Source organism: Heloderma suspectum, chromosome 2 (assembly GCF_057233095.1).
Source record: "Heloderma suspectum isolate Gila_16-S chromosome 2, 16-S_ref, whole genome shotgun sequence".
NCBI lineage: Eukaryota > Metazoa > Chordata > Lepidosauria > Squamata > Helodermatidae > Heloderma > Heloderma suspectum.
Genome location: NC_139459.1, coordinates 195,783,730 through 195,798,946, shown reverse-complemented (window position 1 = coordinate 195,798,946; position 15,217 = coordinate 195,783,730). Strand labels below are relative to the sequence as shown.

General features: G+C 43.1%; 1 protein-coding gene across 2 annotated transcripts in view; it reads left to right on the top strand.

Annotated features, from left to right (window-relative positions):
- Window positions 1–15,217, top strand: part of CA10 (carbonic anhydrase 10 (inactive)) — a 445,075-nt gene that overhangs the window by 220,855 nt on the left and 209,003 nt on the right. For both annotated transcript variants that reach the window (XM_084832322.1, XM_084832323.1), the window contains exon 4: window positions 7,737–7,879. In XM_084832322.1, the coding sequence (XP_084688448.1) occupies window positions 7,737–7,879 (143 nt within the window). The remainder of the gene's footprint in view (window positions 1–7,736; window positions 7,880–15,217) is intronic.

Below are 15,217 nucleotides of genomic sequence, written 5' to 3'. Positions count from 1 at the left end.
TCTTTGGATCCTGGCTGATAGCTGGTTCTTTGTGTTGATGGTGATCTTAGACATAACTGTCTAAAGAAAGTTTTAGTGGAATAACTAGCACCTAGCAAACCACTGAATTGAAAGGCTCAGATATCTGTAAAGTTATATGCAGATCATTTTCTAGGAGTAGTACCTGCAGTTACATTCTTCTAGTACTGTGTGCTCAGAAGTATCCTGATGGATAGGCCTAAGTTATTCTAAGAGTAGGGGAAACTTGAAAGCTCGTTAGTTAACTAAAGTTTTCTTCCTGTCTTCTGCAAATCTTCATCTTTCAGCCTCTGCTATGCTATGCAATTAATTTCATTAATGGCACTCATCATTTAATTGGCTTGCAAAGCCCACTCCAGTCTGTTATTGGTAAGGGTGTTTGTTTGTGCTAACTCCAAATTGGATCCATGCTGTTCAGATCTCTCTAAGAAATCATTAATTCCTCAGGCTGCAATAATGACAAGGGAGAACAAAATGGATTCTGGTAAAAGTTTGTTTGTAAACGTGAATTGTCTACATGCCATTTGGAACTCTCTGAAAAATATAGAAAGAAAATAAATACTTCTGTTTTGAAAGGGTAGATAGTAAGGAAGCCTCCTAGTGGTCTTCAAAATGCTACACAAGAGTTGTAAAAGTATACCATGTAATATGAATGCACTACCAGATATGAAAGGGCAGGACATAGTAGTTTAAAATAGGAACACACACACACCATTGTAAAAGCTAAAAAGCTATCATTAGCCTTTAAAAATAAATTACCATCTTTGCTAAGAAAGGTGCCCAAACTTACGACTGTGAAAATATTAACGCATAGGATCACAGAATAGTAGGGTTGGAAGGGGCCTACAAGGCCATCAAGTCCAATCCCCTGCTCAATGCAAGAATCCAAGTCAGAGCATCCCTGACAGATGGCTGTCCAGCCTCGTCTTGAACGCCTGCAGTGTGGGAGAGCCTACCACCTTCCTAGGCAATTGGTGCCATTGTCGTATTGCACTAACAGTCGGGAAGTTTTTCCTGATGTTCAGCCAGAATCTGGCTTCCTGTAACTTGAGCCCATTATTCCGTGTCCTGCACTCTGGCATGATCAAGAAGAGATCCTGGCCTTCCTCTCTGTGACAACCTTTCAAGTACTTGAAGAGCGCTATCCTATCTCCCCTCAGTCTTCTCTTCTCAAGGCTAAACATGCCCAGTTCTTTCAGTCTCTCCTCATAGGGCTTTGTTTCCAGTCCCCTGATTATCTTTGTTGCCCTCCTCTCAACCCCCTCCAGTTTGTCTGCATCCTTCTTGGTGTGGTGCCCAGAACTGGACACAGTACTCCAGATGAGGCCTAACCAGTGCTGAGTACAGGGGAACTAGTACTTCCTGGGATTTGGAAGCTATGCTTCTATTAATGCAGCCCAAAAGAGCATTTGCCTTTTTTGCAGCCACATCACATTGTTGGCTCATATTCAGCTTGTGGTCGACAACAATTCCAAGATCCTTCTCGCTTGTAGTGTTGTTGAGCCACGTATCCCCCATCTTGTAACTATGCATTTGATTTATTTGTCCTAGGTGCAGAATTTGGGATTTATCCCTACTGAATCAATGTCATTCTGTTGTTTTCTGCCCAGCGCTCCAGTCTATCCAGATCACTTTGAATTTTGTTTCTGTCTTCCAAAGTATTAGCTATCCCACCCAATTTTGTGTCATCTGCAAATTTGATCAGCATTCCCTGCACCTCCTCCTCCAAGTCATTAATAAAAATGTTGAAGAGCACAGGGCCTAGGACTGAGCCCTGCGGTACCCCATTCATTACCTCTCCCCAGTTTGAGAAGGAGAAGGTGCCATTGATAAGCACTCTTTGAGTCCGATTCTGTAGCCAACTGTGGATCCACCGGACCGTTGTTTCATCTAGCCCACTTTGAGCTAGTTGCTCATCAGGATATCATGGGGCACTTTGTCGAAAGCTTTGCTGACGTCGAGGTATATTATGTCTACAGCATTCCCACAGTCCACAAGGGAGGTGACTTGATCAAAAACTGAGATCAGATTCATCTGGCAGGACTTGTTCTTGACAAATCCATGTTGGCTTTGAGTAATCACTGCATTGTTTTCAAGGTGCTTACAGATGGATTGCTTTATGATCTGCTCCAGAATTTTCCCAGGGATTGATGTCAGACTGACTGGTCTGTAGTTCCCAGGTTCCTCCTTTTTTACCCTTTTTGAAGATAGGGACCACATTAGCCCTCCTCCAGTCATCTGGCATGTTGGATTGTTGACAAGAGCATCATACTGGCGTCTCTTTCTTTAGACTGTGAGGGGCAGGGGGCTAGCGTGTTGCACTTGGATGTATGGAACTCAAATTCAAATGACTATTGAGTCCAGTTCAGTTCAAGTTGTTGGTCTTACCCTTTAAAACCCTAATGGCTTATGGTCTGGCTATCTGAGGGACCACCTGTCTCATTATGAACCTGTCTGGTTATTAAGATCTGCAGGAGAAGGCCTTTGGAGGACACCTCCATTTGCAGAGGCCTGTTTATCAGGCACATGTGAAGGGGATTTCTCTTGCCTCGCTCCCAAATTGTGGAATGCTCTCCCTTCAGAACTAAAGATGGCTCCCCACACTTTCAGTTTTTCTGAAAAGAGTTAAGACAGATCAGATTAATTTGGCCTTTTAAATTGTAATTAGTGGCTTTGTTGTTTCAGTGTGGTTCTAATATGGTTTTATTGTGTATGTTTTTATGTATGATTGTTTTTCTCTGAACCATCTGGTGACATTTGTGAAAAGGCAGTGTATAAATGTCATAAACAAATATTAATCAATAAATATTTCTTTAGGAACTTCACTGGGTGGGCTTGGGCAAGTTATCTCTGCTTAGGAAAAATCTGGAGAAACAGTTTTAAAAAGCAGCTGGTTCAAGAGCATAAAAAAAGTAGTCCCTATTATGCCCAAGTTCTTTGGATGTACCATGCATCTTACCATAGCATCTGAAACTGCAGCCTTTGGCATAGAAATAGTCCTCTCTGTCATCCCTGCTATCTCAGCTGTCCAAGGGGGCAGGGGCAGTTGGGGCTGAGAGGAGTGGTGAGGGCGTACAGTCTTGAAGGCTTCAGGTTCCATAGAGGTCGTTTATGCTACTGTGTATTCATGGTGCACCAAGGTACTTGAATAATGGGACTATGTACCCCTATGTAGAGTCCTTCGAAGGCCTCTTGTGGAACCTAGGTTTTTCATGGCATGGATGGACTCTCTATACCACACTAACCAACTCCAAGTGCAGGGGTCACCCAGAGATGGCGGGATGGCCTGATCTATGGTGGGAAGAGTGCCACCAGCTTGGAGGTCTCTAGTCCCTGCCATGCTCCCAGTGGTGCCATGGGAATGCCATCTGTAATTAATTCAGGAGATCCAGATTTTTTTAAAAAAATATCCAGTGAAGAATACACAGAGGAAGCAGCCAGCACATAATTGGTGCAAGTTTTGAGTGAACTGAGGCTTTTGGTTTGATTATGCTGTCCCAATCCCAGTATTCTTGAAAGACTGTACTTTCCCTCTTCGCTTGTTACTCATAGTTGTATTAACAATGATTAGATATAAATCTCTTCTGTTTAGAAGGGGAGGAAAACTGCACAAGATCTCAAATTGCATGTTCTTTAATCTTACTACCAAATACATTTCTCTAGTGTTTGTAGCAGGACAGAAATAGTGAAGGCCTTTCTGATGTGACTGTTTCACCCACCCCTTTGATGTTGTGCTTCCCATTTTCAGCTATTGGTACTAATGTGTTTTGCATTAGCACTATAGAGTGGATAAGGTCCTGTCTCTGTCTGTTGAAAATGTTGACTGGGATTTTCTAATTGAAATACAGTGGCCCTCATCCATCTAAAGTTTTGTTGTGACTGAAGCGGCAATCTTCTGCACACTTATTGGGAGTCCCACCAAAATCAGTCAGAATTACTTCTGAGTAAACATGGTTAGGACTGGACTTCACATCCTCTTCAAACCAGTGGAACAGATTTGTTGTGCCTAACTTAACTTGTTTTAACTTGTTAAGTTTAACTTAACTTGGGCCTCAGTCATGTCTTGCTTTAGCTAGATCACAGCTAGTGTGTCTAACACTCCCTGACTAGACCATTCATGGTCTACAGAGGTTCTGTGTTTGTCTGTAGTGTCTGACTATAGAGAACTGGTTAATATATTGTTCTATGTGGGGCATTGAGTTGACCTGGGATTGTAGCCATGTGGAAGAAATAATATCACCTCAAATATTGTGGAATCTTTCCTCCTGCTGCCTGAAGGCAGAATTGCAAATCAAGGAATATTGTGTATTTGAAAAATATAGTAGTCCATTTTACTGCTGAGTTGTTGGTGTTGAAAGAAACATATCAAAAAGAAAGGGGTATACCTGCCATTTTGACAATTCCTTCTTGTAGACATGATAAATCATCAGATTTATACAGATTTTCTTTTTACTGAGTGAATCCAATAGTCCATCTAACTTAAGCCTGCCCAGTATGCAATCTACCAACCTGAACGCAGCCCATCAATCATGTTCAGTGGCCCACCACTAAACCTCCCATTTTGGCTACCTGCTTAGGGCTGCAAACGTGTGTGTATTTTAAAGCATTCGTCAGAGCAGTTTGTCTGCCTTCTATCTACATAGGTATACCCCAACCTTCTTTGTAAAATCAGGGCAGCTTCCGACATAGCGCATAAAATATCTGCATAATGTTAACATAATTGAAAACTATGATAACCAATGAAACTAAGAAGCCAGTTAAAAAAAATCATTCACTGGAAGTGATGGGAATTGAACCTGAGCTGTGGTAATAGAACATATGTTTTTGGATATGTTTAAAGCAGGCTTGGACATGTTTAAAGCAGGCTTCTGCCTGCTTTAAACATGTCTGAGGATCAAGGAATAGCAAAGCTATGTGGTCATTTTTAGCATCCTCCACCTACAGCTTTTTCTTTGGGATCATGATATCTCTTAAGCCAAAAACTGATGCTTAGCATGAGTGACACATCCACCTTTCTTGTGTCTCTGCTGCTTCAGCAAGCACAGTGACAATTTCTGTGCTCACCTGTTGCTTCTGTCTTCTGGGGGGAAGAGAGAGAGAAGGCTCAGCAAGTGAACACAAGGGAAAGGAAGTGAAGCTGGAAATTAAATTTTCAGGCATTATCAGTGCAGGTAGAAGAATGGAGCAAATGAATTTATCTCTGGGAGATGTATTTCATAGCACATAGCTTACTCAAACAGACGTATATCAGCAGAATAGCCCCTCCTGTCCCTTTCTCCTTTGAAGTCCCCTGTTGGACTCAGTGGAGGCTGGTGACTCCAATTTTGGTGAACTCTAAAGCAGCTATCCATGGAGCTGAACCTGTTTGGGGACAGGGTTCAGCAACCTGGATAACTGTAGAATTCTGGCTGGTTCTGACTCCACTGGTTGTATTTATTGTTCAGTCTCAGGCTAGTTTGATATAAAGTGTCCTAAAATGTTTGTGGCTAACTTGAAAATCTTTGTTGAATGAACCATGTATTTCATGACCAAAATGTTAACTTACAGCCCATTAAGATATTAATATTAAATGTTAAATTAAGCCCCAGTCATAATGTTAAACTGACTGCTCATTGGAAGGACAGATACTGAAGCTGAAGCTCAAATATTTTGGCCACCTAATGCGAAGAGAAAACTCCCTGGAAAAGACCCTGATGCTAGGAAAGACTGAAGGCAAAAGGAGAAGGGGACGGCAGAGGATGAGATGGCTAGATAGCATCACCGATGCAATGAATATGGACTTGAGCATGCTCTGGGAGAGTGCTATGGTCCATGGGGTCTCGAAGAGTCGGACACACGACTTAACGACTGAACAACATAATGTTAAATTAAACCTCATCACACCAATGGCAGAAAACCAGTAGATATGAACATGCCGCATGGCAGAAACCATAAGTTCTTGCAGAGGGTAGGGTGTTCCATCCCCTATGTGTTCATAGCTTCTGGGTGATTGTAGCTGTAAGAATAGGCACCTGTTGCTGTTCCAGCTGGATTGCCCTGTCCCACACCACAGGGCTGTGTAGGGGCCAAAATGCACAAAATTTTAATTACATACATCTGCCTGTGAATGCAGGGTTGTTTTCCACAAATTGCCCTGATCTGAATGGGGACCCAAGTATGGGCACAAAGGGGCTTTAATGCTTTGCCCCCACTCCTGTCCTAGCCTGGATTGGGGGCCCCACGCCTATACTTTGCATTGCTGAAAAAGCAAATGGAACCTCTTTCAGCAATGCAAGTTGCAGGCAAGGGTCCCCCAATCTGGAATGGGACTGTGCGGGGCGGGGGGGTCATACTTTGATGCTGAGATCCTGATTCAGATCAGGGGACCCATGCTGGCAATTTGCGGGAAACCACCCTGCCAAAATACATGATTAAAGTCATGGAGTTTCCCACCCTCCTTCTTCTCTCCTGTTTTGCCATCACTTTTGGTTTTAAGCAAATGAAGATTGATTGATTGATTGATTAAAGTCATGTGTAGTTTGGCCCTATGGGAATGAATCCAGGAGAATGAGGGAGGAGCAAATAACACCAAACAATAGCTTCTGTTCCAGCTCGTCTGTTCCCTCCCCACAACAGGGCCTTTTAATGCTAACTAACCTGCAAGAGAGAGCATTGGATCCTAGCTCCTGCTTGAGCAGAGCTGGTTATTTTTGTTTTGTTTTCATTTTAAATGTGTAGTTCTTGGTGTAACTCTTGTATGTTGCTTGGAGGACCGTGCTCAAAAACTGGAATATAAATGTACGAAATAAATAAATGGCTTCAGGACCCACAATCCTTCCAGCCCTCTCAATGTCACCACTTAGAGATTCTCCCCAAGTGCCTTTATTACCCATCAGTGCTGATTGCTGCTGCCACAATCACTCAGAGACATATGTCTGAACACTTGTTGTCCAAGTCTCAGGCTGCTGTGCAAGCTGGACAAAACATCCCTTTCTTTGGTAAAGGAACGAAAGAGCGTTAAGTTGTTGGATTTTAGAAGATGCCTTATCCCTGTACTGTTCACACAAGATTTTAAAGCAGGAGTGGTACACAGTGGTGTCTTTTCCTTTAGCAAAATTATGTTATATGAAATCTAGGGATGGATGAGAAATTTGTTCCGTTCGTTTTTGACAAGCATTTATCCAATTCACACCTCCCAGACTTGAACGTAATCTGTGGTCTGAAGCCCATACATTTCTGAGCTTATGATATGTTTCATGCAGCAAAAAATGTGTTTGAAAGATGTGTACGTTTGAAAGGTGTGCACAAAAATACATATGAAATTTGGTGCCGAAAGAAACAAAAGCTTGCAATGCAGTGCAGACATGATTCAGAATGAACTTCAAGATGGAAATGGAAGAGCTCCGATGAGCTCGTGTTTTGCTGATTCTCCCACCCTGAATTGAATCACATGGGATTATTTTAGAGTGCTTTGTAATTTTGCTTCCTAAAGTGCAAAACCACAGTCTCTGTAGTGGTTAGAGACAGCTTAACAAAAGTAACAAAATATTTTTTTAAAATCCTGTAACATACATGTAAATGATGTTGATGTATTACAACTCTTTAAAAGAGAATCTGTATTACTGATCTTACCTTACTTTAACTTTTCTCACTGAGAATACCAAGGGTACTTGTGTCTATTTTCTTGCTTCTCTTCTCCTCTTGTTAGAATAATGCCTGTCTTCCCTTTTACTTTACAGTTCCTTCCTTTTGGGGCTTGGTGAATTCAGCTTGGAATCTTTGCTCCGTTGGAAAACGGCAATCACCGGTCAATATAGAAACCAGCCATATGATCTTCGACCCCTTCCTTACACCTCTTCGCATAAATACTGGGGGCAGAAAGGTAAGAATCTGGGCATGTCTTTGGTTGTTAACTGCAACAGATATTTAACTTTGACTCTTTTCTGTACAACAATGCCTTCAACATCAGTCAAGATCTCAGGCTCCCAGTCTTAGAGGAACTCTACTCTTTCAACCCTTGCCTTCCCATTAGCAAAACCATGCAGATGTACTGTTGTAAGTAACTTTTTAATCATATGCTGTGATGCATCTCATGTACTGTTCTTAACAGAGGGAAGTTTCTAAATATTTGGAGTCTTCTAAAATTGCAAGTTGCAATTTTCAACTTATTAAGGCTGGTTAAGTCTTTGTACTCATGTACTCAAAGATCCTCAGTCTCTATCTCTTATTGTGTAGGAGAAAATGAAGGCATGTATTTTAAAGCTTAATATCCCCGCTTGAGTTCATACAAATGTTCCATCTACTCTTTCCTGATAGTGGGCTTATCTTAATGCTCCCTGAAGTTTTAACAGTGTAGGGTGTTCGCTGCATTTTTCTCTAAGCTTTCAGCTGTTTAGTGAATGAGGGAGAACCCTGAGCTGAAATGGCCCCTTGATTTTACTGCCCTTAGTGTGGGCAAAGGAGTCACCTTTCAGCAATGCTTTGGGGGCGGGGAGTGAAGAGAAGCAAAGTGTTTGTCCATTGTTTAGTGGGGAAGGGAGCTCTTTCCTGCATTGCCTACGCCATGATGATTCATTCTCTCTCTCTCTCTCTCTCTCTCTCTCTCTCTCTCTCTCTCTCTCTCGGCTGCAAGGGAAGGGTGGGCAATGAAACCAATCACGGGAAGAGAAAGAACATGCTTCCAATTCCCTAGTTGATGCATCCCCTCTCTCTCCATGCTGCACTGTGGAGTTTCATTGCCTACTCTTACACTGAGGGAAGAGAGGGAATGCATCCCTGCACTCTCTTGGCAACCAGACAACATTCCTTCTGCTCAAACCACTATGTAGCCAGGCTGATTGGCTATAAAGTGTGGTGTGATGTTTTCTCATTCACTACATGATCCCTGATTGCAGGCACAGTGTGATACTAGCCAATCAGCCATGAAAATACAAAAGCTGCTCATTTTAGAATGCTGCACCTCCTTCAAATCCTCCTGTCTGCTCCCCAGATCCAGGCAATAATTCAGCTTGGACCTACTTAGGAGCAACTTAAGGTGAGTTCACACAAGTTTGTTCCTGAATTCATCCCTTTAACAGCAGGCAGTAACTTGAACATGTGCAACAAGCACTGCAGATGCAGCAAAAACCATTGTAAAAAATATATCACCTAACATTACCTTTTACCCAAAGCTTTTCCGTGAAAGCAGGTTCAGTTTGGCTGCAAGTCATTGAGCAATTAAACCTCAAGTGGTGAAATGTTTATGTGGGAATCAGTTTTTAAATATTAGCATTGTGCATCCTATCAAATGGGTAGGAAAACAGAAAACAGACAAAAAAGAAAACAGAAAAAAAAACAGAAAAAAAAAAGAAAACAGACAGACAGATAGATACACACACACACACACACACACACACACACATATATATATATATATATATATAATATTGCAAGCCATTTGGAAGAAGGTCACTGCTTATGCCCTTAAAAGCAAGTTAAGCATGTCTCCCACATATTATAAGAAAGTCAGTAGCAAAGCCTCAGCTCTGTCTGGATACTGTGGGTAAAGCAGACCAGTGTCTATGATTTGTGCGGCAATTAAGAACTTCTGCATCCAGCACCATGAGCCACCCCATTTGATTTCTCCAGGGCCTTGTTTCCACAACAATGGAAGGGTGAAGCAAATGGAGGAATACCAGATTTTTCATGGAATTTGCAGGGTTCCACTAACGAGTTACCTGCACCATTATAAGTCCCTGACAAAAACATACTTCTGAGCGGGGTGGGGGGATTGGTAGTGAACATCATCAGACTGGCAGGGGCGGCTCAACCAATCAGAGACGCTTCCCCCCCCCCCAGGTTCTCCCCCCATTTCTCCTGCCCCCTGAAGCTCCGAGTAGGTGATGATGCAAAAGATAGAAACTGGCATCAATTACTCCTGAAAAGCCTTGAACCAGACATCAGGGACACACAGCTTTCGAAATAGCGCTTCACAGCCATTAGAGGAGTTCGTTTTCCCTTCACCTGCTGAATACTTGATGTACCCTGGGTCTACTTAGTGCTCTACTTCCACAACCTATGCCCGATTCCGCCATGTTTTTTTCCTTTTCCTCTAAACCCGCACTACCATATTAGCAGGAAACCTTGAATAAATGTGCTGTCGCGCAATAGCGCAAATGTGTGATAGTGCAATTTTGGGAGAAAGCCTCACTGAGCACATTGGAAGTTAGTGAGAACCCCTGAAGTAATGCACTATCATGTGATAGTGCAGATGCGTATTAGCGCTATTTCGCAGTAGAGCGATAGCAAAATTCCAAGATAGGGTGTGTGTGTATTGATGGCAAAAATGCACAAAACTTTTGTAATGAGGTAACGGTGCTGCTGGAGAACTGGGTTTTTTTTCGCTGTGGAGTGATAGTGATGCCTTCTAAATGCACAACTGAGGATTCAGCAGTAACTACTTCTAGCTCTAGAATGTGATCTGGCCGGGAACTTTGATATGTGCACCTTACCCCATGGCTCTTTTAGTAGTGTAAGCCTTAGCCCCTGATAGAGTAACGACTGTAAATGTCCAACATCGATACAGTTGGTGGCTGGTGAATGGGGACTGCTTATTTCTGGTTCACAACCTAGTGCTAAAGCTCTGTTTCAGTTTAATCCTTTACTTTAAAAAAAAAACTCTGGTGGCCAGCAGGGAAATGGCGGAAACATCAGGGAAATGCAGGCAGGGAAAACACTGGGGAAAAATCCCTTTATCGTAGTCACAGTGAAAGGCACACCCCTGGGCAGAGCTAGCATACCCGTGGTCAGTGCAGGGGTTGGGGCACACAGCAACTATACCAGGGAGAACCCGACTTGAGGAAAACAATCGGACTTTAAGCAGTCTCAGAAAATCCAGTTTTTCCCTGATAAGCTCCGGGGTGGCTGCTGGATGGCCACGACGCCATGTATCCCTAACAACCTCCACATGCAGCCAGTTCGGAGTAAATCATTCTTGGAAACAGGCCCCAGGCCAATGCATCATGTCCCCATTTACAGCTAGGTGGTTCATTGTGGTTAGAAGTTGCTTTTTTCTGCTTAAGATCCAGTGTCTTAGGAATACCTGCTAGGTTGCTATGGCCCCTTAATAAAGTGGCATGAATAAGGTGATGATGGCAGTGCAAATGATGATTATAAATCTACATCAGGGCATATTTAATGCTTATGCCATTCACTGCTGCACCTGTTCAGATTCCCATATAGCCTGCCTCCAAATGACAACTTCCCCCACTACTGATTTAGGTTGTAGTTGTTCAGTCGTTAAGTCGTGTCCAACTCTTCGTGACCCAGTGGACCATAGCACGCCAGGCCTTCCTGTCCTCCGCTCTCTCCCGGAGTGTGCTCAAGTTCATATTCATTGCATCGGTGATGCTACCTAGCCATCTCATCCTCTGCCGTCCCCTTCTCCTTTTGCCTTCAGTCTTTCCCAGCATCAGAGTCTTTTCCAGTGACTTTTCTCTTCACATTAGGTGGCCAAAATATTTGCGCTTCAGCTTCAGTATCTGTCCTTCTAATGAGCAGTCAGGGTTGATTTTCTTTAGGATGGACTGATTTGACCTCCTTGCAGTCCAGGGGACTCGTAAGAGTCTTCTCCAGCACCACAGTTTGAAAGCATCCATACTTCTGTGCTCAGCTTTCCTTATAGTCCAGCTCTCACAGCCATACGTTGCTACTGGGAAAACCATGGCTTTGATAAGACAGACCTTTGTCGGCAAGGTGATGTCTCTGCTTCTTACTATGCTGTCTAGGTGTGCCATAGCTTTCCTCCCAAGGAGCAAGCGTCTTTTAATTTCATGGCTACAGTCGCCATCTGCGGTGATCTTGGAGCCCAAGAAAATAAAATCTGTCACTGCTTCCATTTCTTCCCCTTCTATATGCCAGGAAGTGATGGGGTCAGATGCCGTGATCTTCGTTTTTTTAATGTTGAGTTTCAAATCAGCTTTTGCACTCTCCACTTTCACCTCAACAACAGGCTTTTTAGATCCTCTTCGCTTTCTGCCATTAGGGTGGTATCGTCTGCGTATCTGAGGTTGTTGATAATTCTCCCGGCAATCTTAATTCCAACCTGTGATTCATCCAACCCGGTGTTTCTCATGATGTACTCTGCATATAAATTAAGTAAGCAGAGCAACAATATACAGCCTTGTCGTATCTCCTTTCCCAATTTTGAACCAATCGGTTGTTCCATATCCGGTTCTTACTGTTGCTTCTTGACCCTCATACAGGTTTCGCAGGAGACAGGTAAGGTGGTCTGGTACTCCCATCTCTTTAAGAATTTGCCAGAGTTTGTTGTGATCCACACAATCAAAGGCTTTAGCATAGTCAATGAAGCAGAAATAGACGTTTTTCTGGAATTCTCTTGCTTTCTCCATGATCCAGTGAATGTTGGCAATTTGATCTCTAGTTCCTCTGCCTCTTCGAAACCCCACTTGTACTTCCAGTAGTTCTCAGTTCACATGCTGCTGAAGCGTAGCTTGTAGGATTTTGAGCATCACCTTGCTGGCATGTGAAATGAGCACAATTGTGTGGTAGTTTGAACACTCTTTGGCATTCCCCTTCTTTGGAATTGGAATGTAAACTGACCTTTTCCAGTCTTGTGGCCACTGTTGAGTGTTCCAAATGTGTTGGCATATTGAGTGCAGCACTTTAACAGCATCATCTTTTAGGATTTTAAATAGCTCAGCTGGAAGACTGTCATCTCCGCTAGCTTTGTTGTTAGTAATGCTTCCTAGGGCCCACTTGACTTCGCTCTCGAGGATGTCTGGCTCAAGTTCAGTGACCACACTATCATGGCTATCAGGGACATGCAGATCTTTCCTGTATAGTTCTTCTGTTTATTCTTTCCACCACTTCTTAATCTCATCTGCTTCTGTTAGGTCCCTGCCTTCTTTGTCCTTTATCATGCCCGTCTTTGCACAAAACGTTCCCTTGAGATCTCCAATTTTTTTGAAGAGATCTCTAGTCTTTCCCATTCTGTTGTTTTCCTCGATTTCTTTGCATTGTTCATTTAAGAAGGCCTTCTTGTCTCTCCTTGCTGTTCTCTGGAACTCTGCATTCAGTTGGATATATCTTCCCCTTTCTCCCTTGCTTTTCGCTTCCCTTCTTTCCTCAGCTACTTGTAAAGCCTCATCAGACAGCCACTTTGCTTTCTTGCATTTCTTTTTCTTTGGGATGGATTGAGTTGCTGCCTCCTGAACAATGTTACGGATCTCCGTCCATAGTTCCTCAGGCACTCTGTCTATCAGGTCTAATCCCTGAAATCTATTCCTCACCTCCACTGTATATTCATCAGGGATATGATTTAGGTCATACCTGAATGGTTTAGTGGTTTTCCCTACGTTTTTCAATTTCAGCTGAAATTTTGCAAGAAGCAGCTCATGATCGGAGCCACAGTCAGCTCCAGGTCTTGTTTTTACTGACTGTATAGAGCTTCTCCATCTTTGACTGCAAAGTACATAATCAATCTGATTTCAATATTGACCATCTGGTGATGTCCATGTGTAGAGTCGCCTCTTGTGCTGTTGGAAAAGAGTGTTTGCTATGATCAGCATGTTCTCTTGGCAAAACTCTATTAGCCTTTGTCCTGCTTCATTTTGTATACCAAGGCCATGCTTGCCTGTTATCCCAGTGATTTCTTGACTTCCTGCTTTAGCATTCCAATCCCCTGTGATGAAGAGGACATCTTTTTTTGGTGTTAGTTCTAGAAGGTGTTGTAGGTCTACATAGAACTGATCAACCTCAGCTTCTTCGGCCTCAGTGGTTGGGGCATAGACTTGAATTACTGTGATGTTGAATGGTTTGCCTTGGATTCGTACTGAGATCATTCTCTCATTTTTGAGATTGTACCCCAGTACTGCTTTTCCCACCCTTTTGTTGACTATGAGTGCTACTCCATTTCTTCTAAGGGATTCTTGCCCACAGTAGTAGATATGATGGTCCCCTGAATTAAATTCACCCATGCCTGTCCATTTTAGTTCACTGATTCCCAAAGTGTCGATGTTCAATCTTGCCATCTCATGTTTGACCACCTCCAGCTTACCTTGATTCATTGATCTGACATTCCAGGTTCCTAAACAATATTGTTCTTTACAGCATTGGACTTTCTTTTCACCACCAGACATATCCACAGCTGAGTGTCCTTTCGGGTTTGGCCCAGCCGCTTCACTCTTTCTTGTGCTACTTGGAAATTCCCTCTGCTTCCCCAGTAGTATCTTGGACACCTTCTGACCTGAGGGGCTCATCTTCCGGCGTCATCTCTTTTAGCCTTGTGATACGTTCCATGGGGTTTTCTTGGCAAGAATACTGGAGTGGGTTGCCATTTCCTTCTCCAGTGGACCACATTTTGTCAGAACTCTCCACCATGACCTATCCGTCTTGGGTGGCCCTGCACGGCATAGCTTATGGCTTCACTGAGTTACGCAAGCCCCTTCGCCACAACAAGGCAGTGATCCATGAAAGGGACTGATTTAGGACTATACTGCTAAATCTGAAGTTGGGAAAGATATACTCCATAGCCCAGGGGTGGGTAACCTCACAAGTCCTGCCACCCTGAGGTCCAAGTCTGGCCCTGTGAGGTTCCCTAGGTGATCACTGGCCCCACCCCTTTTCCCTCTACCGCCGACAGTTTGGTGGTTTCCCAGCTTTTGTGCAGCTTTTTCCCTATTCTAAAAGGCTGAAATAGCTCTCTTCAGGCATAGTTACTGGCAGTAAGAACTAAAATATGTGGGTATTTTTTATATTTAGCCCCTCCCTTTTTGGAATGCAGCCCCCTGAGAAATTGAATTTGGTCCTCAGGCTGAAAGAGGTTCAACACCTAGATGTAGCATTGGGTAACTATAGATGATCCTGAAATGGGATGGTGGCTTGCAAGGAGAGCTGCCCTTCAAATCCCCATCAGTGACTCAAATCCCCTGGATCAAGAATGAAGGTTATATTTTGCGTACCGTTCAGTTTTCTACATATAATTTTCCCTTTGGGAAATTTATTATATAAAATGTGCGGTATTGGAATCTTAGTGAGCATCAATCATGTCAATTTGCTGGTGGATATGAAGGATTCTGTCTGTGACTATATTAGCCTTGGAATAGCTACACATGAGCTCAGTCTTCCCAGATAATTAGAGACAGCTAGAGATGCAAAGCTAGAGCTAATGCCTGTTGAAAGGATGATAGGAGCAGGGGTGTGGGAGGACCTATTGCCAAGT